Source organism: Martes martes, assembly GCF_963455335.1.
Source record: "Martes martes genome assembly, chromosome: 3".
NCBI classification, from domain to species: domain Eukaryota; kingdom Metazoa; phylum Chordata; class Mammalia; order Carnivora; family Mustelidae; genus Martes; species Martes martes.
In genome coordinates, this window is record NC_137890.1 from 165,410,082 (window position 1) to 165,435,424 (window position 25,343).

General features: G+C 41.9%; 1 protein-coding gene across 1 annotated transcript in view; it reads left to right on the plus strand.

Annotated features, from left to right (window-relative positions):
• EPHA4 (EPH receptor A4) overlaps nt 1-25,343 on the plus strand; it is a 143,571-nt gene that overhangs the window by 50,358 nt on the left and 67,870 nt on the right. Inside the window, exon 4 of the mRNA XM_080798695.1 lies at nt 15,464-15,619. Coding sequence (XP_080654821.1) covers nt 15,464-15,619 — 156 coding nt within the window. The remainder of the gene's footprint in view (nt 1-15,463; nt 15,620-25,343) is intronic.

Here is a 25,343-nt window from a genome sequence, read left to right on the forward strand (position 1 = left end):
GCACAGCCTACAGCAACAGCTACATGATGTCAACTGGAAACCTAGTAATTTCATCTATGTCTCTGTTGCTGTTGACAGATTCTTGTCAGCGGCACCCTCAGTCCCTGTTTGAAACACTCTCAGGAATCTGGCCCCTCGGCTGGCTGATGTCAGTGGCTGCCATCAAGGTGTGGCCAAATCCAGGACCTGGGCACCAGCCTACTAAAGGCTGTTGTGTTAGAAGATGTGAGAGTTGTTCTGTAATTAGCAGTAGAAGTGATGCCCCTGTCTGCGCAGGTAGATCTAGACAGGGCTCATTTTGAAGGACAGAGCCGGGGGAAATGCAGATTTTTTCCTTATGTCACTTGTTTGGTATCTTAAGTCCACTGACAGGGACATCTTGTAGCCCTGGGGAGAGCAGCGTGAGCACCTATGTCGCTTACTTGGAACCCAACTAGGAACCCCCGCTCTGCTGTCTTCCCCACCCCCAAGTGACCACCACCTCCCCCTGGCCTCAGCAGCCTTTCACTGGTCACACTCCTTCTATTGGTACTTAACTACTATCCATGTTCCACCGGTGGCCAAAACGATCTTTTGAAAATTTCTAGCAAATCACATTGCCATATTGAGAACAAACTTAAACTGTTCACAGAGTTTAGGTCTTACAATGGGGATGCTTCTGGAGCTTCTGAGCTTGGTCTTGGCATGCCTCTTGAAGCATTCCCCAGACACAGTACTACTGTTTTTTCCATCCCTCTAATACACACTCACCACAGGGCCTTTGCAACTTTCTCTTTTTCCTTGAATGCTATTCCATGTATATTTTCACATTTGCTGACCTGTTTTTAGCTCAGGGCCCAACTCATTGGTCCCCTAGGAAAGGCGGTTCCTAAACACCTGCTCTAAGACCCTCCCCACGTCCCCATCAATATCTCCTGCATCACAAGTTTTGTTTTCCTGTTAAGTGATACTCTACCACTAGAATGTATACTCTTTGAAAGCACAGACCTTGTCGGACCTCCTCCTTTGCCAGGCAGATGTAGGTGGTCCACAATACCTGGAGATTGAGTGAACTTGGACACCGTAAAGACATTTCTTTCCTTTGTTCTCCTTTTAAAAAATTTTAATAAATAGCTAAAAGAACATAGGGAACACTCAGAAATCCCTACTAAGACAGGTAAAGAGATAGTTCAATAAAGGGCTTGAAGTGATGAATTTCTTGGAGAGAAAAAGAATTGTTCATGTAAGCCAGTAGGTCAGTCCCTTGCTCATGGTTCCACAGCTGGTAAGTGGCAGAGCTTGGACCCTGAGTTCCATGAATGAGCCCACACCAGTCCCGGAAAGGGGAGGATAAACATACTCGACTAATTTGCTGAACGGCATTTGAACCAAATTATAAATGACTTCAGTGTTTATTAAAACATCTTTGGCCATTTCATAATCACTGAGTCTGTCAGGTTACAGAAGAGTATAGGTAGTGGTAGAATTTTAGAGATCTTATAAATGATTTAGCCTGGTGTCCTTAGAGGAAACAGAGGCCCGGAGATCTTAAGTTGGTAAATGTTGGGACTGGAATCCAGGTCCGCTCCCCAGGGAGCCTAGCCTCCTGGCAGGCCTGCTGTCTGGGCTCACTTCCTGCCCTTCCACGTCCCTGTGGAATGGATTCTTGGTTGTGTTTTTGACATACCAAGCGTAACCTTGACATAGCCTTGAGGAAAAAACCTTCATTTTGTTCATGCAGATGATCATACACCTGCCAAATTTTTTTAATGCCTTCCTCCACCCCCACCCCCCCCACCCCCGCCCAGGGAAGGATTTATGACTTCATCTTTCTTTCCTTTTTTTTTTTTTCCTTTTCCCTTCAAATCCAAGCCTCTTTCAGAATGATTCAGCCTCAGGGCTAGGAAAAAAAAGGTTCATATTTTAATAAATAAAATGCAGGTCTTCTCTTGTTGTCAGCTTCCCAGACACAAAAGTGATCTACTTTTGATGACTGGTTGGAAAGACTTGCTAATGATTTTTCGTTGCTTTATGCTGTATAGAAAGGAAGAGTAATTAGTGAAGAGATTAAACCATTTTCCTACCTCTAGGTAAGCCAGGTCTTGTAAGTAGAATCCTAGAAAAAGTTTTCAGTTTCCTATACTATTCACAGTCATTTTTGAAGTTTGGTTTAGAAGTTCGTTTTGGATAAGTCAAGTGTTTTTTTTTTTTTTTTTTAAACGTCCGAGATGAATTTAGGTTATGTTAGTGATATGCGGTTCTTTTCGTGTTTGATAATAAGGCTGATTTGTTCCCCTGCTTTCTTCAAATGGGTCATCTCTCACTTTCATCCCATCTATATTTTGCAGAAGGGAGGAGTTGCACTTTTTTTTTCCTTCATGACCCAACCCTGTGGGAACATGTCAGCCTCATGGTCTCGTTTTTGTTTGTATTCATATCAGTTTCATCACGATTGCTCGTGTTTGATATTGGGGATGAGACACAGACACACGAGCAAATTACGACTTGGTATTTCCCCTGGCATCCCTGTTTGTGATTTATAATTTATATCTAGAAAAGATTCCCCGACTGAACTGATAATCCTTCCCAACGAAAGATAAACACACTTGTAAGTCATCAGTGTAAGTCAGATGCACTTGAAAGGGACAAAGAATTCACCTGCAAGCACTTTTGGCATCTTGCTCTTTCCCACGGATCCAGACTGATGACAGAGAGAGCCGAGGCTGTCAGAGCACTTCCCGCAGGAGAACCTCCCAGAGCCCCTAAGGGTGGGACCCGCTCGACCTGCCCTGCCATCAGGAGGATCTAGAGACTGGCCCTTTGTGCTTTACCGCAGGAGATCAAATGGAGGCAAGGATGTTGTCCTAGTGCTGTGGAATTCAGATCTGTAGGTGTGCAGCTCCCCCTGCTCCCCTCTTCTGTCCACATGGTTCTTTGGAAGCTCACTGGTAAGCCCTGACGACGAACTTCTCCGTCATCCTTGTCCGGGCAGGTGCCTGTGGGCTCTCTGCGTCCCACTGCACATTCCTGCCAGCAGTTTAAACTGATTCTTAGGACACTAGTCTGTAGACCTGATGCCTTCAGAATGCGTTAAATCATTGATCAAATCCTCCCCCACCTGCACGAGGGTACCTGAGTCAGCGGGAGAGAGTGGGTTGGTTGTACACGATTTTGTACAACAGCAAAGTCATCACTGTTATCTCGTGTCTGGTCGGCTGGTTCTTGCTCTGATCTCCGAGGTCGCTACTATACTGTGCCAAAAACAGACAGGGCAAGATTACCCATAAATTTCACTTGGTCTAGACTAGGACTCTTCTGGGAGCTCCTTGGGAATTTTTATTTTTGTTCTCCTCAGACATAAGCAGTGTTGGAATAGTCAAACACATAGAATATTAAATGCTGGCAGGTAGTTCTAAAAAAATCATTAATCCACTACATGGAATGCCAAAAACAGATGCTTAACCTGATCCTATCCATGAAACATAAATCAGTTTCTTTTTATTAGGAGTCGTAAGATTCTTAAAATTCTCTTTAAAAAAAAATTCTCAACTTTCAAAAAGTAAACAGCAAAGGGGACCCCCTGGTCAAAAACCTTAGCAGAGAATCTGAATGCATTAATAATAACTAACGTGGAGGAAGTCGGTCTTTTAAAGCTGCTTTTTTTTTCTTTTTTTTTTTTTTTTGAGATCCTCAGACCCCATCAGCATAACAAAAAAGAAGAAGGGGAGCCAAGCAGTTATTACTGCTGCACCTAAATCACGATTTGTGACAACTCAGGCTATAAAGTCGTTTGGATGACAATGACTAGCGACGCTGCCGGAGTTAATCAAATAATTATTTAACACGTGTTTCTCTTGATCTGGCCCTGCCTTCAGAACATATTTCATTCTTTCCCAGTCTTCTTTACCACCTATACTTTTAAATGGAGAAAATGAGCAAGTATAGGTTATACGTGCAGTTAATGAGGAAACCGCTTCTCTCACCAGTCGGGCTAGAAAGAGGGTTCTTGTCTGAATCAGCGTGGTGGGTGCCTGGAATGCCCACCACAGCGGTTTGCAATCGGTTGGCCATCACAGTCACTTCGATTTCTGGGGGTTTGGGGAGAGGGCTTCCTGCCTGAGCTCTTTTTTCTTGAGGAGTATTTCACATAGGACTCCTTACTTTTCCAGGTACCGCTTTTCTGCTCCGTTCCTTCTACAAGCAGGTGCACAGGGAAGGACCCCATGCTAGTCCGCAGGCACCTCTGACAGAGAACATTCACTAAGGTGTAAGGGTGAGCAGTGGAAGCAGGAACACATTTCTCGCTCTTTAGCACTTAGTATGTGCTCAGTAAATATTCACCATTTACTGTTATTATGTAAAGGCTCAATAAATGTTTGCTAAAACATGAATGAAATGGATGAATAAATGCACGTACCTCTAACGGGGGAACTTTTTACATGATACCGCTGATCGCACAGACTCCGTATTAGATGCATATGGGGTAGTGTTGGGTGTGGGAGTGAAGACCAGCTGCTTCTCTTACTCAGTGCCTTGACCTGGTATTTGTAATCAGTGGAGATGTAATGAGCCACTAGTCTTTATGGACCCCAAATATCAAAGGGTGAAGAAGACAATAGGAACTCATCAAAAAGCCTGGCCCTCTCTGAAATGTCACGGGTAATCAAGTTTGGTGTTAATGGCTTCACATTTGCATGTCATCCCTATGAATGATGTACTCTGGTGGCCAGGATTGATGGTGTATATGGCTGGGCTTATTTAAATCTTCCAAAAGTATTCCCTTCTATTTTCAGTAATTTTCATATTCACGTTCAAGGCAGAGATTAGGTGTTTTTAAAAACATGATTAAACACTTTCTGTTTTTAGCTCATCTTAAAGTATTGGTTTTTCTTGATTGCTTTCTTTATAGTGTGGTCATTTGTGTTTTTAGCACACATTATTTTGCTTTCTTAATATGTGTTAGGAAAGCTGATAAGCTTAAATTTTGTCATAACCTTAAAATATTATTATGTCATTCAGTTAAGTTCAGCTCAATGTACTTGAATTGAATTTGTATCTTCAATAGGATCCGTACACTGAAAATGAAAGTCAAAATAACGTCTCCCTAATTGCAACATTTACTAAAGAAAGTCAGGGTCATTGACATATAAAATTTAGGTATGAGATAAAGGGGGAAAATGAGTTTATCTAGGGATTAGAATGTTTCCCTGGATATTGTTTTTCAAGGCAATCTTAAAATCTGTGATTTTTTTTCTTTTCCTTTTTTTTTTTTTTAACATAGAAAATTTTCAGTGTCCTAGGTGGGAGAATAAGAAAAAGGCTTAGAGTAAGAATAAGGAGTCTTTATTTAACAAACTACATACCAGAAAAGAAATTATTTTGATTACAGTAATAATCACAAATAGTAATTCGCTGTGCTGCCTTCTATTTTAAAATTGTCATCCCTTATCAAGCCAAAATAATTTGTGCCTGACCATGCTCTGTTGTCTTGCATTACAAATTCATAGTAACTCCATCTTAGATAGAATTGTCATGATCAGACTAAGTAAAAGTTGCTAACTGCACTGTGATCAAAGCTGGTAGCAACCTCTGGGCTTTAGAACAAACAGAATAGATTATGTCTTTTCCAAAAATCCTGAAGCCGCCCTTCACTTTATCTATCACTCTAGTGACTTACATCTGTATTTGGAAGCCCGATTGCCTTTGCTGGAGCCCTTAAAAATTCCCCCATGAGGGAGAGCCCCAGGCGTATCAGCGAAAAGTTGCAGGTACAAAGATGGCAGCCGGCAATCTTCATTCCCATCAGTACCTTTACACGATATGGAGTAGGGCCGTGCAGGGTTTCTGAGGGTAGAATGATGTGTTGTTCATGTGTGGAGTCCACTAACTAATTCCATGTTTAATTGAACTTTTGTCTACTTTGGACCTTCTCTTGTTCAAGTTGACTCCCTCCAAATTCACCAAAGAGAAATAGCTCCTTGCATAATTAGATTGTCTGTTTTCTGGGCAAGCGAGGGAAAGAGTAAGTTATTTCTCCCTTGCATTCTTCTTGTTGTGTTCAATAATTTTTATGGAGTTAAATTAAATTGAGCAAGCTTTATGTGAACTTCCTTCCAGAGGATTTACTGCATCTTATGTGAAAACCGTCTACATCTGACATTTTAGAATTACCCGCCTATTTATGGGATTATACTGCGTTTTGTTCTTGAAAGAGCAAGTCAATTTTCAGCATAGATTTTTTGGTCACTTTTTCCCCTTTGTCTGTTTTTATGAAAGCTAGCTCCCAAGTCAGAGTAGAAACAATAGAAGGAGATGGAATGTAGAGAGTAGGACAGAACTGTGGCATGCTGGGAGAGATGGTCTGGATCATAAGTTATCAGAGACAAGAAGAAACCTCGAAAACACAGCCCGATAGTTTATTCCTTCTAAAAATGTATTTCCATATTTTTAATAAAGATCTCTTTTTACCTGATAACCTATCTTATCTGCAGTCACTAAATAAGCTGCAGATACTGTGAATGAGAACTCGCTCTCAAGTTTGCTACATCATGTTAGCAGGGGGAATGGAATAGTACGGGTAAACTGCCTTGCAGTGTTCTAGAAATGAGACCCAGTACTATGTAAGATCCGTGGATTAGCCACACTCTCATCTGAGGCAAGCCAGCTACATGACACTGTGGCCAAAACCCATGACCTTTTTAGGGAGGAGCTGATAGGCCAGGTTCAACTTCACTCCTCTCTTCTGTCTCTTTTCCTCATCACACCAGCCCTGTAGAGGAGAATGTTAAAGTCAAGAGTACATAAAGTTTGCTCTAGTTCACATATCCAATAAATGGCAGGACCAAGAACCAAATCCAGGTCTTTATGACTCTGGACCAAACTGTGGGCCTTTCCCATACTGTCCCCTGCTGCCCCTGCTATAAATTATCACACACTCTGAATAGAGATCAGACAGTAAAGGAAAAACGTGACATAAAAAAAAAACCAGTGATTTACTTTTTGCCTTCGTCATTCTTTACTTTCACTTACAATCTTGTTGATGAGTGTGAAACATCTTTGTCTGAAATATCTTACCCTGCCTAAACAGATGTCCAGTCTCTTCCTTTATAAACTTGATGAAGGTGACTCCAATGAAATATTTTCATTTTATCTGAAACTTTCTGTTTTCACCATCTCCCCAGAAGCCACTTTAAAATAATATTCTGAGGAGACTGAAGATCGAAAGCCACCTGCACCAGAGCAGAGCCCTCACAACAATTTGTACATCTCTCACGTATTACGAAGTTCGGGAGGGGAAGTGGCATGAATGGGATAAACCTGATTTTCTGGTCTTTCAGAACCAGAACAACTTAGTCTTTCAGAATATTTTCTCCAGAGTGTATAAAAGATCCCTAAATAATTGTTCCACTATTTAATAATTAAAAAAAAAAACAAACCTGTTTTTACCATCCTGAACTTGCCACCCAGATAACAGAAGAGTGTTCTTAGATCAAATAAACAAGAATTAAAACATTTCATGTAATAGTTCTGAAGCTCAGTATCAAAACAAACAGCGATCAATTCACAGTACTGGTATCAGAGGAAAACTTCTTGTTTGAGGTAATGCTACTTTAGCAGGTTTCCTTTGGCTTTTGGATGAATCCATTAAAAAAATTTTTTTTAAGATTTTATTTATTGACTTGAGAGAGAGAGAGCGCAAGCTGCGGGAAGTGCTCAGGGAAAAGCAGATGTGGGGCTCTATCCCAGGACCCTGAGATCAGGACCTAAATAGAAGGCAGACACTTAGCCCACTGAACCATTCAGGCACCCCTGTTCTTTTTATTTTTAAATAATCTCAACCCCCAGTATGGGGCTGGCCTTCACAGTGCCAAGGTCAAGAGTCAACACTGCACTGACTGAGCCAGCCAGGTGGCCCAGAGTGACGCATTTTTATAAAGACATTCCACAACAGGCTCAGTTCTGTAATGTTGGGATTAGTACAAGATGCAATTATACCAGTTCGAAGAATGATTTCAATTTCATAAGGAAGTCATTCATTCTTTAAATTTCAAAAAATTTCAAATTTCTGGCGTATTCGCTCGTGTCTCCAAAACCAATTACAATCCCCCTGATAATAATTATGCCTTGTTTTCATTCCCTGTAGCATTTGGGTACTGGAAAAGGATGAGATACTTTTACCTAATTTGAGATGAAGTGTGCTTTGACATTTTTACTTAGAGATGGGTCTGTTTATGGATGGGCAGTGGTTCTCAATGGGCAGTGTCAGGACCAGCAGCATTGTCACCAGCCTGGACATTTGTAAGGATTGCAAGTTCTCAGGCCCGATCAGACAGTCCAAAACTTGGGTTGGAGTCCAGCAATTGGTCTTTTTTTTTTTTTTAATAATTTATTTTTTTATTTGACACACAGAGAGAGAGATCACAAGTAGGCAGAGAGGCAGGCAGAGAGAGAGAGGAGGAAGCAGGCTCCCCACCGAGCAGAGAGCCCCATGCGGGACTCGATCCCAGGACCCTGAGATCATGACCTGAGCCGAAGGCAGAGGCTTAACCCACAGAGCCACCCAGGCGCCCCAGCAATTGGTCTTTATGAAAGTCCTCCAAATCATTCTGATGGATATTCAAGTCTGAGAGTGATGGCTACTGGAACAGAAGCTCAGCATCCTAGCCGAATTTGGGCTCATCTTCACTTTGATGCCTCCTTTTAAATCAACTGGTATTCCCAACTAGAGCTTAGGCCCCAGTAAGAATGGCTTAAGAGACCAGTAATCTTTCAAAGTGCTTGAACACTCTCTGGCCTATGCATATTCTTGAGTTGGGTGGGGAGTAAAACCATCTCTACTGGCAGAAGGCTAAGGCAACATTTTTTCGTAGGTGTCATAGATTCAAAGCGTCTCGACCGCTCTTTTAGGTGTTTTATAACTTTAGTGTCTTAGAAAGCAAAAATCAATGATGTCATTCTTTTAGTGTACAGAGGAAAATGGTTCAAGGTCAGGATTCCCAGGAAATAAAACCTTAAAACAATGTAAAGTTAAAAGCAATCATAATGTCTAATTACAAAAAATTCACCCCCCAAATGCAGGAGGAATATCCCCCAAGTCAGGCTACATCAGCTAACTAAGAAAATCAGCTTAAAAGTGGATTTACGGGGGCACCTGGGTGGCTCAGTGGGTTAAAGCCTCTGCCTTCGGCTCAGGTCATGATCTCAGAGTCCTGGGATCAAGCCCCGCGTCCGGGCCTCTGCTTAGCAGGGAACCTGCTTCCTCCTCTCTCTCTCTCTCTCTCTCTCTCTCTGCCTGCCTCTCTGCTTACTTGTGATCTCTGTCTGTCAAATGAATAAATAAAATCTTTAAAAAAAAAAAGTGGATTTATGGGTAATAGTAATGAGTCAAATCAGTTTTCCAGGAAGGTGGTTGATGGAAAGTTTACTCATGAAGCAGTGGTAAGAAATTTTTTTTGTTAAGCTTTGCTGTTCAAAACTAAGGGAGGCATTGCAGAGTAACAGAGACTACAGAACCTTGGATTCCAGACTTAGTCTTGGAAGGCTCTAGAAGGAACCACTGGCAAGTCATTCATCTCGAAAAGGAGTATGTTGGACTAGATCAAGTGTCAGCAAAGTATGGCCCTCAGGCCTGCAACCTGTTTTTGTATGGTCTCAGAGCTAAGAATGTTTTTTACAGACGGCATTTGCAACCAGTTTGATAATATGGAACATTTTCTTTGAAACCTCACTATGTGAAATGTTATCTCTCTAGATGAGAATTTCATTCTTATCATGAGTAAACCTGTATTTTTTTTAAAAAGGACTTCGTTATTACTACTATATTTTGAATTCTATCCAATAAAAAATTAAAGAAAATTTGTTGTTATTTTATCTTGTGATAGAATTAAGTATCTTCATAGTATTCTTGGTAATTAGTCCTAAATTCTTTTAACTATCTGGCTCTTTACAGAAATGTGTGCTAATCCCTGGACTAGATGATTTTTAAGGTTCCCTCAAAGACTCAGTGTTCAGATATTCTCAGTGCATATCAGTAAAACCAGTTGTGGAATGCAGATGAGTTAAACGATGTGGATTTGCCAGTGCTTGGCCATGTTTTGCTATTTGGGAGCATAGTATAATCAGAAGGACCCCAAAGTAGAGCCTCTTCATTGTCTTTGCCTCCCTTTTCCCATCTATACTGTGGGAAATCAGTTCATGTTCACAGCTTCCCTAAGCGGGCTGGGGCTTGTGTGTTGTTAGAAACTTCAAAGCAGAAACTTACTTGACAGATTGTTTCCCTTTCCCATCTATTTTTCTTAAACTATTCATATAATAGTCTAGCAAGTGAACAATTAATCAGAGAACTGATTTGATAACGCCCTTTGAAAGTGACTTAGATACTTCTAAAGCAGATTCCTAAAGCTACCAGATCTACTGTTTAGCCCGTACACACCAGGCAGAGTTCCCATAGAACTTGTTTGGAAGCGTGTCTCTAAGACCACACCTACATGAAGAGGTCGGAGGGAGCCAGAGTCTCCCCAGAGCCAAAAGCTCCCTGGAAATTAGTTTGCGTAGAAGTTTCAACTTTTCCCTAAAGAGCCAATGTAGGAATTTCAGCTTTGACCTTCTGGGGACTCTGTATTAAAATGAAAATTTGTTACCTCAGGAAGGTAATTTTTAACCCGTTTGTGTCTATTTGTTAGTACTTTAGCCCAGATTAGGGTTTTTCAAATTAGCTAGATGGCTGAGAGCAGCACTTTTTCTAATCAGATTCACTGAGGTGGGCTCAGCCTAAGCTTTATTAAGGGACTTCAGTGATTGTCACACAAGCCCCAGCACTTTGGGCACCAAGCATTTGCAAGAGTCCCTGTACGGCGTGCGCACATCCCCTCGAGACAAAATGGCCCACTGGAGAGTAGCTCTGGCAAGCGGAAATAGAATGCAAGCCACTCAGATAATCTTAAATTTAATGGCCACCTTTAAATAAATAAATAAACAAATAAGGTGAGAGCTAAAAGTTGACCTTAAATTTAATGATAGATTTTTTTAAACTTGATATACCCACTCTGTTATTGCTTCAATATATAACCAATATAAAAATTATCAGTAAGACATTTCCCTTTTGCAGTACTCTTTGAAATCCAGGGTGTATTTTAAACTTACTGTCTGTCCCCGTTTGGACCAGCCACATCTCAAGTGGTCAGTAGCTGCCTGTGGCATAAATTATCCATCTTAATGGCCACCGCAGCTCTGGGAGCCTTGAATTGGAAACTGGTTCTCAGATTGCAAAGCGTGGGTGGTGCAAATGACCACGGGATGGACAGCGGGGACAAATGAAAGTTGGGACGATCCTCACTTCTTTTATCCTCAATTATAGAAGTGTCACATGTTAGCTGAAGGTTGGTGTTAACCCAGCTACAGAAAAACTACAGAAAAAGAGGAGCTGGGTTCAGGTACTGACCCTAACACTTAATTGGGTGCCCTCGGGCAAGTTACGCAAAACCTTCAGTTTCTTCACTTGCAAAATGGGAATAGGTCTAAAGCCTCAAGCTCGAAGGGTTGTTGTGGAGATTAAGTAAACAATGCATATAAACTCTATAAATGCTCAAGAAATGCTTGATATGTCATCACTCTTGCTGTTATTAACTATTTTTACAAATCAGAATTGCTTAAAGATGAACTGTAAAGGCAGTCTTTTTTTATTTCTGCAAAAGAGGAGGAAAATGATTATAAGATTGATAGACTGTCATTTTAAAGAGTAGGTTTTTTTTTTTTTTAAGATTTTATTTATTCATTTGTCAGAGAGAGTGAGCACAGGCAGACAGAGAGGCAGGCAGAGGCAGAGGGAGAAGCAGGCTCTCCGCTGAGCAAGGAGCCCGATGTGGGACTCGATCCCAAGACCCTGGGATCATGACCTGAGCCGAAGGCAGCTGCCCAACCAACTGAGCCACTGAAGCGTCCCTAAAGAGTAGGTTTAACCAGCTTCTTAAATTGGGCACTGCTCCGCATGTAAATCATTTATGCACCAAGAAATCCGAAAGATACTACGTTACCTTCAGAACATTCTTGGTTTTGTGTTCAACGAGAAATTATTACGTTTAAGTATTCCACAGGGAAGCTTCTAGAGAAGGCTACCCTAAAATGCCACTCGTGAGGGTACTGGGTGAGGCAATGAAAGAAAAGAAAAGAGTTTTTCTTTCTCTCCTTGTCCTCATTTATCTTCTCCTTTTATTTAAAGTCAGCAGAAAGAACTAATTAAGGCAAAGCTAAAGGAAAGGAATTCAAAGTTTGCACTGCACATGTGAACTAATCTTTCCACAATGACATATTTGAAAGGCCAAATAAGGCGTTCCTTCATATTGTACTCCAGCAAGGGGGCAGAAGGAATTGCACACACTCTTGGGTGTACAGGTTGACTCACTACTGACTTGCTTAGAAGCCATTGCCATTCCAAAACACAGTGTAATAGTTCTCACCTACGGGAGAATGATGGAAAATCACAACACGTGTCAGTGCTTGCTATACCAAACACATCTTTCGTGGGGATTTTGTTCAGAATGAAAGATGTAGTGAAAATTTTAAGATGCAAATAAGTGGTGAATAAATAAATATGGGATGTACTTACACATTCATGCACCGAAGCTGGGAGGCTGTGAGCCATGAGAGCAAAGAAATGTACTCGACCATCAATTTAGTAGGTCATTTTGAATGTAGGCAGCAAAATGGCCATGTGCATAAGAAACCACTACTATATTTTGAGAGGTCCTTTCTAAGAATCCTGAAATATTAATAACATGGTCTTAATGTAGTTGAAGACAAAGGAATGTGTTAGGGGCAGCGAGGTTGCCGAGAATAGCACAATGACAATTTTGTACTTCTGCTTGTGCTGGTAAAAGCTGGAGGAAAAAAAAAGACTAAAAATAGTCCGGGTGTTTAAAGAAGGGCAGCCTTCAATTTTCAAAATTGGTGTAAAACTCCGTATTCCCCAGGTGAATTCACATGTACTTATTCTCGCTAACACATTCATACAAGCTTCAAGGACACGGAGAAAAAGTATAAAGTTGTGATCTCATTTTTTCCCTTAAATTAACATAAACATACAACTCATTTTTGAACTTCAAACAATTCAAGACCTCCTGTAATTTGACTTTTGTGAATGATGAACTTGATTTTTTCAACTGAAAGTAGTCTGACCAGCATAGAAGTTGAGGAAATAGTAATTCTCTGTTTTTCTCTTCCTTGCAACTTTTTGAATTGGCTCTCTTTTCACATGGCAATGACTCCATCACAGGCCAGTTTTTCTTGTCAGTCTTCCCACTTCCATTGTGAGATGTTAGATTTTGATACCTGGTGGGAGGGAGGTACATAAGGATCATCAGGAACATGGAGAGATTTCATTCAATACCCAGATGTGGAAAAATAAAAACGACTTAGGCCTTCTTGGCAGTCCTAGCACCACCCAACCTAATGCGGAGTTTCTACAATTTGCCTTTGTTGGCTGTTATGGAGTGGCAAGACAGGTCCCAGTGGGTTTGTTTCTGAGTTCAGGGACCCATCTTGTTTGATGTGGGAAGGACAAGCTTGACCTTTGATGCATCTTCCTCCCAAAGCTGGCGTTGCTGAATTTAATCAAAACCCTAGGGCCATCTTGAGCATGACCAAAGAGCACCTTGCATATTGAACCATACCTAATTACGTGATGTGTATAAACTCGAGACACATAAATCTCAGTCATTGGAGCAACTTGTTTTTCTAAGATTCTCCGGTCCAGTGAAAGACTAAAGCAAATAAGGCAGAGATTGATCTCCCAGCGCTTTTTATTGTTGGTGCTCCACACATCATAAAGTTTTGGCTCGTTAAAGGAAATTCCATAAACAACTTTAGTTAATCATAATGAAGTAACTGTGTGCCTTTCTAGAGCTTCTGCTCAGCTCCCTTTCCGCTTGCCATCACAAGAGCGTGATTAAGAAAATACCAACAGGATGTGCAAGAGAGAGGAACAGTCTTCTGCTGGAAGCCGTATAGACGCTTGACAGATGAGTCATGAGATGAGCCAATGTGGCTGTATCTCCTCAGAGAATCAAGCACTTTCATGCCCCCCCCCCCTTTTTTTAATCTACTCATTTGAGTAAAATCTGCTGGGTTGCTGGCATGGTGGGTCTCCTTTGATGGTCAGGCTGATGGAAAATGCCTGATGGGTCTTTCTCCCGGCTGGATTTTTGATAGTTGAGGAACATTAATATTAAGGATGAGATACATAGAGAAAATTGAAAGTGAATCGTACTGAAAAGATTGTGAGTAACTGTCACCTTTTTTTTTTTTTTTTAAACCTCTGGTCTTATGAAAAAACTTGATTTTGGATGGCTTTGTCACTGTGGGTTTAATACTGATGGTGTTGGTCAACTTTTATTTCAGGTTGAGACAGATTTGGGAGGTGATGGTGAAGAGCATAGGAGAGGAAAAGGGGCAAGCAAGGCCCTATTAATTATTTTTTATTGTGAGGTTTCACAGAATTATTGAGATTTTCCACATTAGTAAAAGCAGTTTTCAGTGTCAGTGTGATGTTTTCAAAGATGAAGTCATGGAAAGCATGTCAGGTGCATAAAGAACTATATGGCCCGTGTTCTCTGTAGCAGCCACTTAGGGTGTGCGTGCATGGGGAGCAAGGCAGGTGTTGAAAAAATGGAGCGAGGGAGAAACAGGAGGGTTTCATTCATTGGAAAATCAACATAAAATATCTGCTGATCTTAAAAGAAAAAAAAAACTTAGCGTATTATATTCCACAATCTGTGGTTAAGACTTTATATTACTTTCCCTTGAAATTATGATCATGTCTCACCAACTCCTTTTTTTTTTTTTTTTTTTAAATGTTTGGTTGCCTTTGTTGGCCTTTTGCTTTGGTTCCCTCTGTACCTGAAATAAGGAAATAATCAGCAATAATATTTTGTTAGAGCTTGGATACGCTTCCAACTGTTGCTTCAAGACCAGGCTCTCAGATTCCACAGCATGTAGCCAAGAGTATAGGCTTCAGGGGCAGAAGGCTTGGCTCAAAGCTGGTCCCTGACATTTACCTGATGCATGGTCCGGTGTCAGGAATGTCCTGTTCAAAGCTGGTCTTCCTCATCTCTAAGGTAGAGCTAATTACAGGGCCTGTGCAAAAGGTGCTGTAGGGATGGGACAGTATCATGCATATAAGCAGCGTACCTGCACCTAGGAAGGACTCCGTAAACTTAACTGTAATTTTATTCATGCCACTGGCTTTAAGAACATTTCCTCCATAGGGCTCCTTGCCACCTGACCAGGAAGGTAACGATTTAAAGAGTGACTGTAATTCATTAACTAATGTTTTTGGTTGCTTTACCTCCCTCTGAAGCCAGGTGATCTCTGGCAGTGAACAGAAATGTCTCCCTTCTTCTGAATCAAGCAGATGACGTTTTGCGTTCCTCTGTTAGCAGTGGTTTTATTGGTTTGTTTGTTTTTTTTTTTTTCCCCTTCTTTTCCCTAGCCTGCAAAATCGGATATTACAAGGCCCTCTCCACGGATGCTACCTGTGCCAAGTGCCCACCCCACAGCTACTCAGTCTGGGAAGGAGCCACGTCGTGCACCTGCGACCGAGGCTTTTTCAGAGCCGACAATGATGCAGCCTCTATGCCCTGCACCCGTAAGTTCTTCCATCCTGTTCCTTTGATGCCAACAGCTTGCGTTACCACCTAGCAGGGCACTGCCAAGCCTTCTCCCACGATAACCATGTAAGGGGCAGATTAAATCAACTATGAATCTTTTCTTAATCAAAGCAGGGGAGATGCTTATGAGAACAAGGGTCTTTCTCACCGTTCCGGTTGCCTTTGAAACTCACAGCTGCCCACAGACTGCTTTGTGGAGCAGAGACATTCAGGGGTTGTAATCTGACAGTGTAATTAGAGCTGAGACTGAAATTTCTAAAAGGCTTTACCGTTTCCTCCAGCAGTCTCGGGGAGCCTGACAGCTGCGGGGGAAACAGGTACAGGGCAGGATTCCGAGGACGGGATGACGTGTGGGCTGTGGTTTCCGTTCTGGGCGCTGACGTCACGGCTTGTGTTGTCCTTACCCTTCTTCCCTCTTCCTCCGTAGTTTTGTGTTCATAACATTTAGGCCTGGATCCTAATAAATGCCTGTTTAATGATAGGCACTCAGTAAGTGCTGGGCTAGTGAATGGATGGGGTGGGCACCTCGGTATGCAGAAGAGCAGGGAAATCCATCCTCATACTTTCTGTGGACAGTGCTTCTAGTGTTGCCATTTCTTTCACGTGCACTGTGGGCTTCACCGACCCTGCGGTGGCTGTGACCTTGACAAGAACAGGGAGTCGTGGGTCCAGGTGTTCCACCCATGGGGTTCCTGTCGGGTGAGTCAGTGTATGGAGAGATGAAGCCGAGGGCCAGGCACACGGAATTCCCACAGGTTTGGGCTTTGTTTTCCAGCCCACCCAGAAATTTCAGCCTCCCGTTTCCCCCCCATCTGTAGAACAGAATTAATAACAGTACCTCCACCATTGGTATTTAACGCCCTCATGTTGGTTACATAGTATATAAATGCGTAAAGTGATGTTACTCAATATATTTTAGCCTTTACTGTGCTTATGACTGTTACTGTTTTGTTCCCTATTATAAATTCCATCTTGGCTAGCCTGGAGCCAAATAGAAGTATTTTCTGGTTTGGGGGTACTTGGGTTGGCTCTGAGGCCATTGTCTTAACTCAGTCAAGTATCACCTTTAAAGGGAGTGGGAAGAGATTTCAGACCCTTCCCAGCTGTGCTGAGTGACTTTGACATACCCACCAGAGTTCCTTTTTATTTTTTTTATTAAGATTTTATTAATTAATTTGAGAGAGCGAGACAGAGATAGCAAGAGGAGAGAGCTCAAGTGGGGAGGAGAGGGAGAAGCAGGCTCCCCCCTCCCGGAGCCTGAAATCATGAACTGAGCTGAAGGCAGATGCTTAACCAACTTAGCCCTCCAGGCGTCCCCAGAGTTTCTTTTCTAGCCAGAGATGACGACAGCAGCAATAAGAACCATTTTATAATCATGCCCAGGTAATGTATCAGGCGCTTTCAGGACACCTTGCCCACTCCCCTGGATCAAACACAAACTTCCTCCAGAGAGAAGGAGTTGGCTAGGGTCAGCCCAGAATCCTGGGCATGGATTTTTCTCATTTCCTTTTTCTGTTGCTTCCCTAGACTAAGTACTTTCTTTGGATAGCCATGGATGTTTGACCAGCTCAAGTCCCAGACTTTTTCTTTTCTGAGTATCCCCATACTGTATTCCAAGATGTGTGATGATAGTAATGGTAAACTCTCCTGTGTCCACACCGACTGCCAACAGTTGCCCAGATGTGGGATTTTAGGACACGGTAGCAGACTCAAAGGGCAGTATTGGGGGCAGACAGTGTGATGGAGAGTGTGATGACCTTTAACTTGGAACATGCAGTCCACCACCTGCTTTTCATACAGATAGAGCCTTCCCCAGGTTGAGGCTTGACTGTGTTATGATCTTTATAAAACTCATCTTTGATGGCGAGATGCCCCGGGTCTTGTTCCCAGGCATTTTTAGTTTCATGGTTCTGATCTGTCATGCAGCCTTCTAGGACCATGGGCCAGTCACTTCACTGTTGCAGCTTTGCTGTGTGGAAGTTTCTGGAGACCACAAATTCACCTGCTTAAATTACTGGAATGCTGTGCCATGTGTGTCTAAGTGTGGTCGCTGAGCCCTTGGCATTCTTACATTTGTGTGGGAATAAATTTGTTGGCTTTATCATGAGGATACAAATGAGAAAAGAAAAATATGGATTTCAGCAATCGGGGGCACCAAAAGGTTTAAGAACTAAAGTAATTTGTGTAGTTTTCACAGATCGCTTTCAGTGACGTCTAAAGTGGAAGACGGGGGGCTCTTTGTGTCATTGATAAAAGCTCCACGAAAATACCAAGGCAACATGTGATCATTTTTTCTCCTGCTCTATCCTCTTGGAACCCCGCCTACAGGTCCCTGACTCAAGCGCTTTGCGTTATTCTAACGTTTATTGAGTTAGGAGGAAGTGCAGTGCTGTTAACACCGTGCAGTTCTGAGGTGATTCAGCTGTTCCACACCGCAGCTCACTCATCTGCCAAATGGGATTCTCTAATGGGTTGTTTTAAGAGTTGAATAAGAAAATATTTGTAAAGGTCTGGCACATGGTAGGAATCTAGCAAATGTTTGTCCCCATCTTGTACCTCCAGCTGATCACTGCCTCCCCCGGACTAGCTCCAGAGCACTTTGCCGGTGCATCTGACTGCCTCTCTACGCTGCTTTTCTCACTTGACTGTGCAGTCTAATTACCCAGGGGCTGCACAGCAATCCAGAATCTCTGGGGATAGACTCCGGCATCAGTATTTTTAAAAAGTTGCCCCCATAAATTGTACTGTAAAGACAAAATCGAGACCACTTCTGTACAGAGTTTATTTTTAGGTTCTTTTTTTATTATTATTATTTAATAGGCATTAACTACGTAAGACCTCCTTTGAGACTGGGATCGTTAAGGGCGAGATCGTATTTTGCTAATAGGTATACCAGTAAGTTAGGCAGCAGAATATTCTAGCTTATGGCTAACTCTAGATTTCTCCCTTCCTGCACTGTCCACGACTATAGCCACTAGACACATGTGGCTCTTTAAATGTAAAATGACTAACGTCAAGGTTAGAATTCACTTTCTCACTTACACTTGCCATATTCCAAGGGCTTGAAAGCCACGTGTGGCTAGTGGTGACCATACTGGACACCCTTCTGCTATAGAGTATTTCTGCCATTGCAGAAAGTTCTGTGGGACAGTGTTTAGTAGGCATTTCGGTAGAGAAGCCAATGGGAGTTCCTCAAAAAACCTCTTGTTCAGATAACCCAACAGAATGAAGCCCTTCCCCCTTGCCTCACCCCTAGCTTTATCGGATTCTTTTGACAAGACGTGGGGATGGAAAGGAACATAAACATCAGGGATCCTTTCAAACTGATTCCAGCCTTTAATCAGTTCTTGCCAGTTGGTTAAGCCAGGTGACAAACCCAATTCCCTTGTGCTGACAGCCATGATAATCAGGCACCTTCTTTGTTCATTATGCTATCTTTAACCCCAGCATTCTTATGCAGCCCTGCATTTAGTGATCGCTCACTGTGACGGCACACTAATGAAGAAATAAAACACACTCTCTGAGACTCATTCTTCTAGCCAAAGAGAGACTCTGCTCCACTGGTTTGTAAAATCAGGTTTTTGTTCACTTGGAGAACGATTAGACCAGGTGAATACAAGCAGCATTGGCTAATTTGGAAGGAAACCCCTAAGAAGTTCTTCATACAATCTACACTGCTTGAGAACTTTGAAGCTTTGAATGGTAAATAAACTTGATTTTTAGGAAGGCTTCTCTTGGAGCGTCTGGTTAAGGTTCACGTAAGTGGCTGCTTGCGGGTGAGGCATGACTTCCATTAGGAGCATCATGAATATTTTCAAGAGATCAATCCACACCTGTTAGAATAGAGAGTCAGAAAAGTGCTTCATAAGTATGGAGGGGTGTAGAAATCTCATGGGAGTCACCTGGGGGGTCTGGGGCTCTGCATTTCAGCCATGTTCCCCAGATGCTGCTGATGCTGCTGGTCTGTGGACGGTCTTCAGGTGGTAAGGCTTTAGATCCTTCCCGATGGATGGCAGGAGATGGGAGGCCCTTTGTCCGTGGCTATGGTTCAGTTCAATGGCGACTTTAGGAAAATATTGCAGGGAGTGTGAACATTCTCCCTCGATGGAAATGGAATACTTCCTCAGTCTCCCAGAAGAAAATCCAACCTGGTTCAGAGTTACATAATCAAAAACCCTCACCATGGAGCTTTGTTTATTTGTTGGTATTTTCTTCTCAAGTCCTCACCAAGTTACTGCCCGAGACACATGTATCCCTCAAGAAAGGTGCCGGCGGTTCTGTGACACTGCCCGCGAGGCAGACGCCAAGACTTCTCTATACACAGGGATGCCATTTAAGCTGATGAAGGCATTTTGGTGTCATGAATCATTTCTTAGAAAGAATTTGAATGTGATTTTTAGTAATGAAATCAACATCCTTTTGCTCTACGGAGACCCAGCCCCTCCCCTCTGCATCTCCTTCCCCTTCTGCTTACCTTTCTGGGTAGTCAGGAATGTGGTCAGACAATCCGCAGTGTTGGGAGAATTCAGCCACATGCCTGTGCAGGAAGATTTGATTACCTTAGTTATTGGGTTGCTCGTTCCGTGATTGTAGTGAGAAAGGTCTTCGTTCCCCCCACCGGGAGACAGAAGCGATACTACAGTTAAGGGAACTTTCTAACCCCTTACTTACTGTGCTTCAGAATGCACTAGAAAATTTTAAAAAAAAAAAAATGCCTTATAGAAGAAGTAAATTGGCTTTGTTTCTCTGGAGAGAAATAACCAATTTGTTATTTTGCCACCTTTCCTTCTGAGCACCAGGATGGTTTTCTATATTTTTCAGTTGGAAATCTGTCCTTGTGCTTTTGGGTACTCTTGATTTAACTTGTTTGATGAAACTTATTAGAACCTCCTGATTGGAGCGCCCTGTAAATAAGAGATTATTATTTTAGATTGCCAACTTGAAGGACCTTCACAAATCTGTCTCCGAGTAAACGGCCTTGAATAATTCAGTCAGCTGTGCCAAACAAACAAAGAGTGATTGATTGATACTTAGGCACGGCCTAAAATATTCCAAATTTGCAGCTTTTAAGACAATTCATACTGGAGAAGCTTCGAGCTAATGAGGGCAAATTTACCAAGATCTATGACGAAAGGTCCTGATTTGAAAAAGCTTTCTGCAGGTTTGGGTTATCAAGAAATTGAAATAGCTTTGCTCCAAACAGCAAACATCACTTACTTTGTCTTTACATTTGCCTTTTCTAATTGAATTTAGTGCGCCACTGTATTTCCTCCAGAAAGTGTATTGTTTTAAAATTACCATTTCAGTTCTATTACTCAAAGCCCTCACTTCTAATGCTTTCTGACAGTTATCAACATAATGAACCATAATGAAATGATGAGCAATCTTCAGTGGAAACCCAATGTGGATCCCAGAGGTGCTGTGTGACTGTGTTGTTAAAATTTGAATGCAAATTAAAATAACATCGTCCTTACTTGTTTCCAAGGTCAGGAGAAGAGAGACTTTTTTTTTTTTTAAGTGCTTTAATTTTGGAAATCTCACATCCATTTTCAAACAAGCCCTTGAAGGTGCCACTGATGTTTGATTCAGTTCTCTGCCCCAAAGATTTACATGCTTAACAGTCTGGCTAAGGGATTTGGGGAGGCATGTCTACCATGAGTCTTTGATGTATAAACCATAGCATAAAAGGCAGCCTTTGGTTTCAAGTAAACTACATTTTTCCCCCACCCAAAAGCATATATCTCTTTTCTCTAGACCTTCAAGTAACTGATAGTATAATGATGGGAGGATGGACACTCTGTGAAATTGATCAGTGAGAGCGTAGTTAGGTCTAGTGAAAGACTAGTTGGTACGAGAGTGAGGACAAAGGCCAAAGAGTCCTAAAGTTTTCTTAATCCAAGTGTTTCAGGAGATCCCTTGATTGATTTCTTGCCATATCACATTTTATCATCCATGTAGTCATTCATTTTTGTGAACATATTTTTATGGAAATTTTTTGGATCCTAGATTTACAGGGAAATTTGTTATTTCACATCATTTATCAAATTTGTGCTATGAGAATACCATTTCATACTGCATTTCATTTGTCTTGGGATAAAAACTCAGATCAAGACACCAAGTCCCCCATTGCCAGATTGTGTGACAGGGTTTTTAGTTCAGAATGTATAGTCTTGCTGCCTCCCTGGTGATCCATTGATAAGTAGATTAATATGCCTGCCCCTGGACCATATCAGACAGATAAGAACAATCTAAGATTTTGATGATTCAGATGCAGTCCTCAACAGGTTTCATTTTTAGGTGCTGCTTTTGTTAGATCTCAGTAGATCACAGTCTGACATCAGCGGGTGAGTAACCCACGTTCTTATCTCTTCTTTTCTGATTGCCTTTCAGTATTTTGACTAATAGGAAGAAAGCACCCCCAGAGAATCCAAGTGCATGACTCTCATCCAAAGACAGGAATACAGGGGAAAGGTCCCCAAGTAATGCTTACTAGAAAGGACTGAATGGATCCCAGGCTGATCACTTGCCATTTGGTTGTTTGTAAAATTTTTAAAAATCTTCATGGTATTTAATAAGGATTAGGTATCATCTCATTGACTTATTTGTTTTATTTATTTATTTTTTGAAGATTTATTTATTTGAGAGAGAGAGAGAGCACACACAAGTGAGGGAAGGGACAGAGGGAGAGGGAGAGGGAGAGAGAGAGTCTCAAGCAGACTCCCTGCTGAGCTGGCTGACATGGGGCTCAATCTTGGGACCCTGAGATTGTGATCTGAGCCACAATCAAGAGTTGGCCAGTTAACTGACTGAGCCACACGGATGCCCCAAATTATTTGTTTCAGAACAACGCTATTCTAGCCTTCTCTTTACCCTCCAACCTCTACTTCTCATTTTATACAGATAAACAGTCCAGTGTGGACATTTTATAGGGATTAATTGTATTATGTGGATTCAACTGGCAATCCATAGGTTTGAGGAAGACTGATGGATGCTTACGTGAGTAAGCTTGAGTAATCTGCCAATGCCATTTAGTCGGGTCCTTGTGATTTTTCCACCACTATGAATAATTAAGAGTGGCTTGTTATCAACTGAACCCTGTCATTTCTGGGTAGCATTTTTGACACCGTTCATGGAAGTCATACAGTGGTTGTGCACAGCATGCTTCTATGAAATAGGGTCAATTACACATTTTGCTTAGATCCCCTGGGGTGAGCACTGGTTACCTTCTTTACTATCAGCATTTTGATTTTGTTCTATGTACAGCTCAGCAGAAGACAAACTGAGAGAAGCGTCTTATTGCATAGATACGATTGCCCACCCCATCCCTCCCGTGACCTTCTCTCCCCCCTCACCCCAGGGGAAGAGCCTTTAACAGAAAGTCCTAATTTCCCTCTTCAGTAGAATTGAGAGAGAGAGAAGTTACCAGAGAGGGGGTAGCTCATCTTAGGCAAGCCCACCATCCAGGAAGTAATGCCAGCAAACTTCAGCATGAAGGAGAAGGAAGCTGGGAGAAATGGTGACTCGGGGGTGAAGTGAGAAAGTGAGGAACGTTCCACAAAAAACTCGTACTTGTGCTTTCCTTTTTTTCCTCCAGATTGCTTATGTCATTCTGACAGGGGCCATTAAAGCCTCAGAATCAGGCATTCTGGTCATAATAGCTTTGCACATTTGGGTGATGTTAATTTGGGCGGCTCTGCTTAACTTTTTCTTATCTTCGTTTTGGTCATCAGATGGCTGAGGCTAATAAATAATTTTTGTCAGATTTTATTACAAGGATTAAATAAGATAAAGTACGAAAAACCACTTTGCAAGAAATGTCAATTAATTCGCCGGCTAGCTAATTCTAAAGCTCATTTTGAAAAAAAAAAAAAAATCACTTTTCTCAGTGTTTCACATTATAGCTTCCTCATGGCTAGCTGGGAGTTTACTTTTAAAAGTACTTCAGCCATCAACTAGTCATCTTAAAATAAATAAAGCAAAACCTCAATTAACCCGGGAAGGACAAAGGTTCCTGGAGAAGGAGGATGTTAAAATAGATGCACTAGGAAAATAGGTAGTGCCAAAATGACAGCAAGAAGTTACCTTGATTGGAAGCCAAGAATTTTTCAGGGAACAATAAGTGATTGATGCATCCAAATGGTTTTTTTTTTTTTTTTTTTAATAACGGGCAGTTACGCTTTGACTCTTTTCATCATTAAAACACACAAACTGCCATGAGCAAAGGTTATGCACCATCCATCGATCTCAGGAGGGGAGTCCCTGAACAGCAGTCTTTATGTAAACTAACCCACAGCAGTGAGGAGAGTGAAAGCAATTAATGGTGGCAACATATACAACTGTCCAGGACGGGGGGAGGCGTGGGCTTCATTTCCGTCAAAACCTACAACCCCAACTGTTGACTCTGCCCTATAGCCAGTCTTTCAGCTGGAGAGAGATTAACATAGGCTTATCTGGAGGGTTGGAGGTTTTTCCAGCGGAGGCACTGAAGTATTATTGACAATCCCAAAGTTGTACGTGATTAATGAAGCCTTGTGAAGTGGAACTTGAGACCACGGTGCCTCTTCCTCAGAAGATCTGTCTTGTACTGGTTGCCTTGGCGTTTCGGTAGGGTGACAGTAGTAGCATTTGAAGAAATTGATCATTTAAGAGTCAGGTTTCTGCCCATGCTCTTGGGGAATGTTACTTTCCACATCCAGAATTAATTTCATGGCCCAGACATTGAGTTTTAAAATGGTGATTAAAAATCCGTTACATATTAAATGTCTCTGATAGCTCTGGAAGGCACTCTTTTCAGGAGCCCAGCTACTTCGTTCTCCTCTCAACTGCCTCATTGCTTTGGTTGCACATTCGAATTTCTTCACCTTCTAGCCTGTAATTGTCTTTTTTTTTTTTTTTTTTTGGAATGTGCTTTTGCAACATACACAAGTGCTATGATGGTGATGCTTCTGCGGAATGAGCTGGACTGGGTTACAGAATCGTCATTAATTCGCTTATTTGTCCAGCAGGTACCTAATGGGGGTCTGCTGTATGTTTGGCATCTTCCTAAGGGCTCGGGATACTCTCATGAACCAGAAAAATATTTCTGTTCTAATGGGAATATAAATAATAAATAAGATGATTTAAAATTCTCACAAGAAGGAAAAAAGGGTGTTGCGGTTAGCACACAATAGGGAAAGGGGAGCATTTCACTTTGCATGGAGTAGTCAGGAGGGAAGGAGGAAGGATCTGAGCTGAGACCCCCAAGGAGTAAGGAGGCAGCTATTGAAATAGGGGAGAAAATTCCTGGCAGGGCTACCAGGTCTAAAGTCTGTGAGTTGTACGTATGGAGTTGTGCTAAAAATGGGTATTTTTAAAAAGATTTTATTTATTTATTTAGAGCTTGTGTGAGTGGGGGCAAGGGCAGAGGGACAGAGAGAATCCCAAACAGACTCTGGGCCAAGTGTGGAGCCCCACATGGGTCTTGATCACACATCCCAGAGATCATGACCTGAGGCAAAATTATGAGTCAGAGGCTTAACCTGACTGAGCCACCCAAGTACCCCAATAATGGGTACTTTCAGCTTGGTTTCTTTTTCCCCTTGGCTCTAGAGTCTGTTAGTGCTTTCACAGTTGTTATAAGAAACAGCAGTTTCAGGCTGCTGTGGCATATTAGACCTCATGTCCATTTGGATTTAAACCCTGCAGCAGAACGCACTTCTAGGT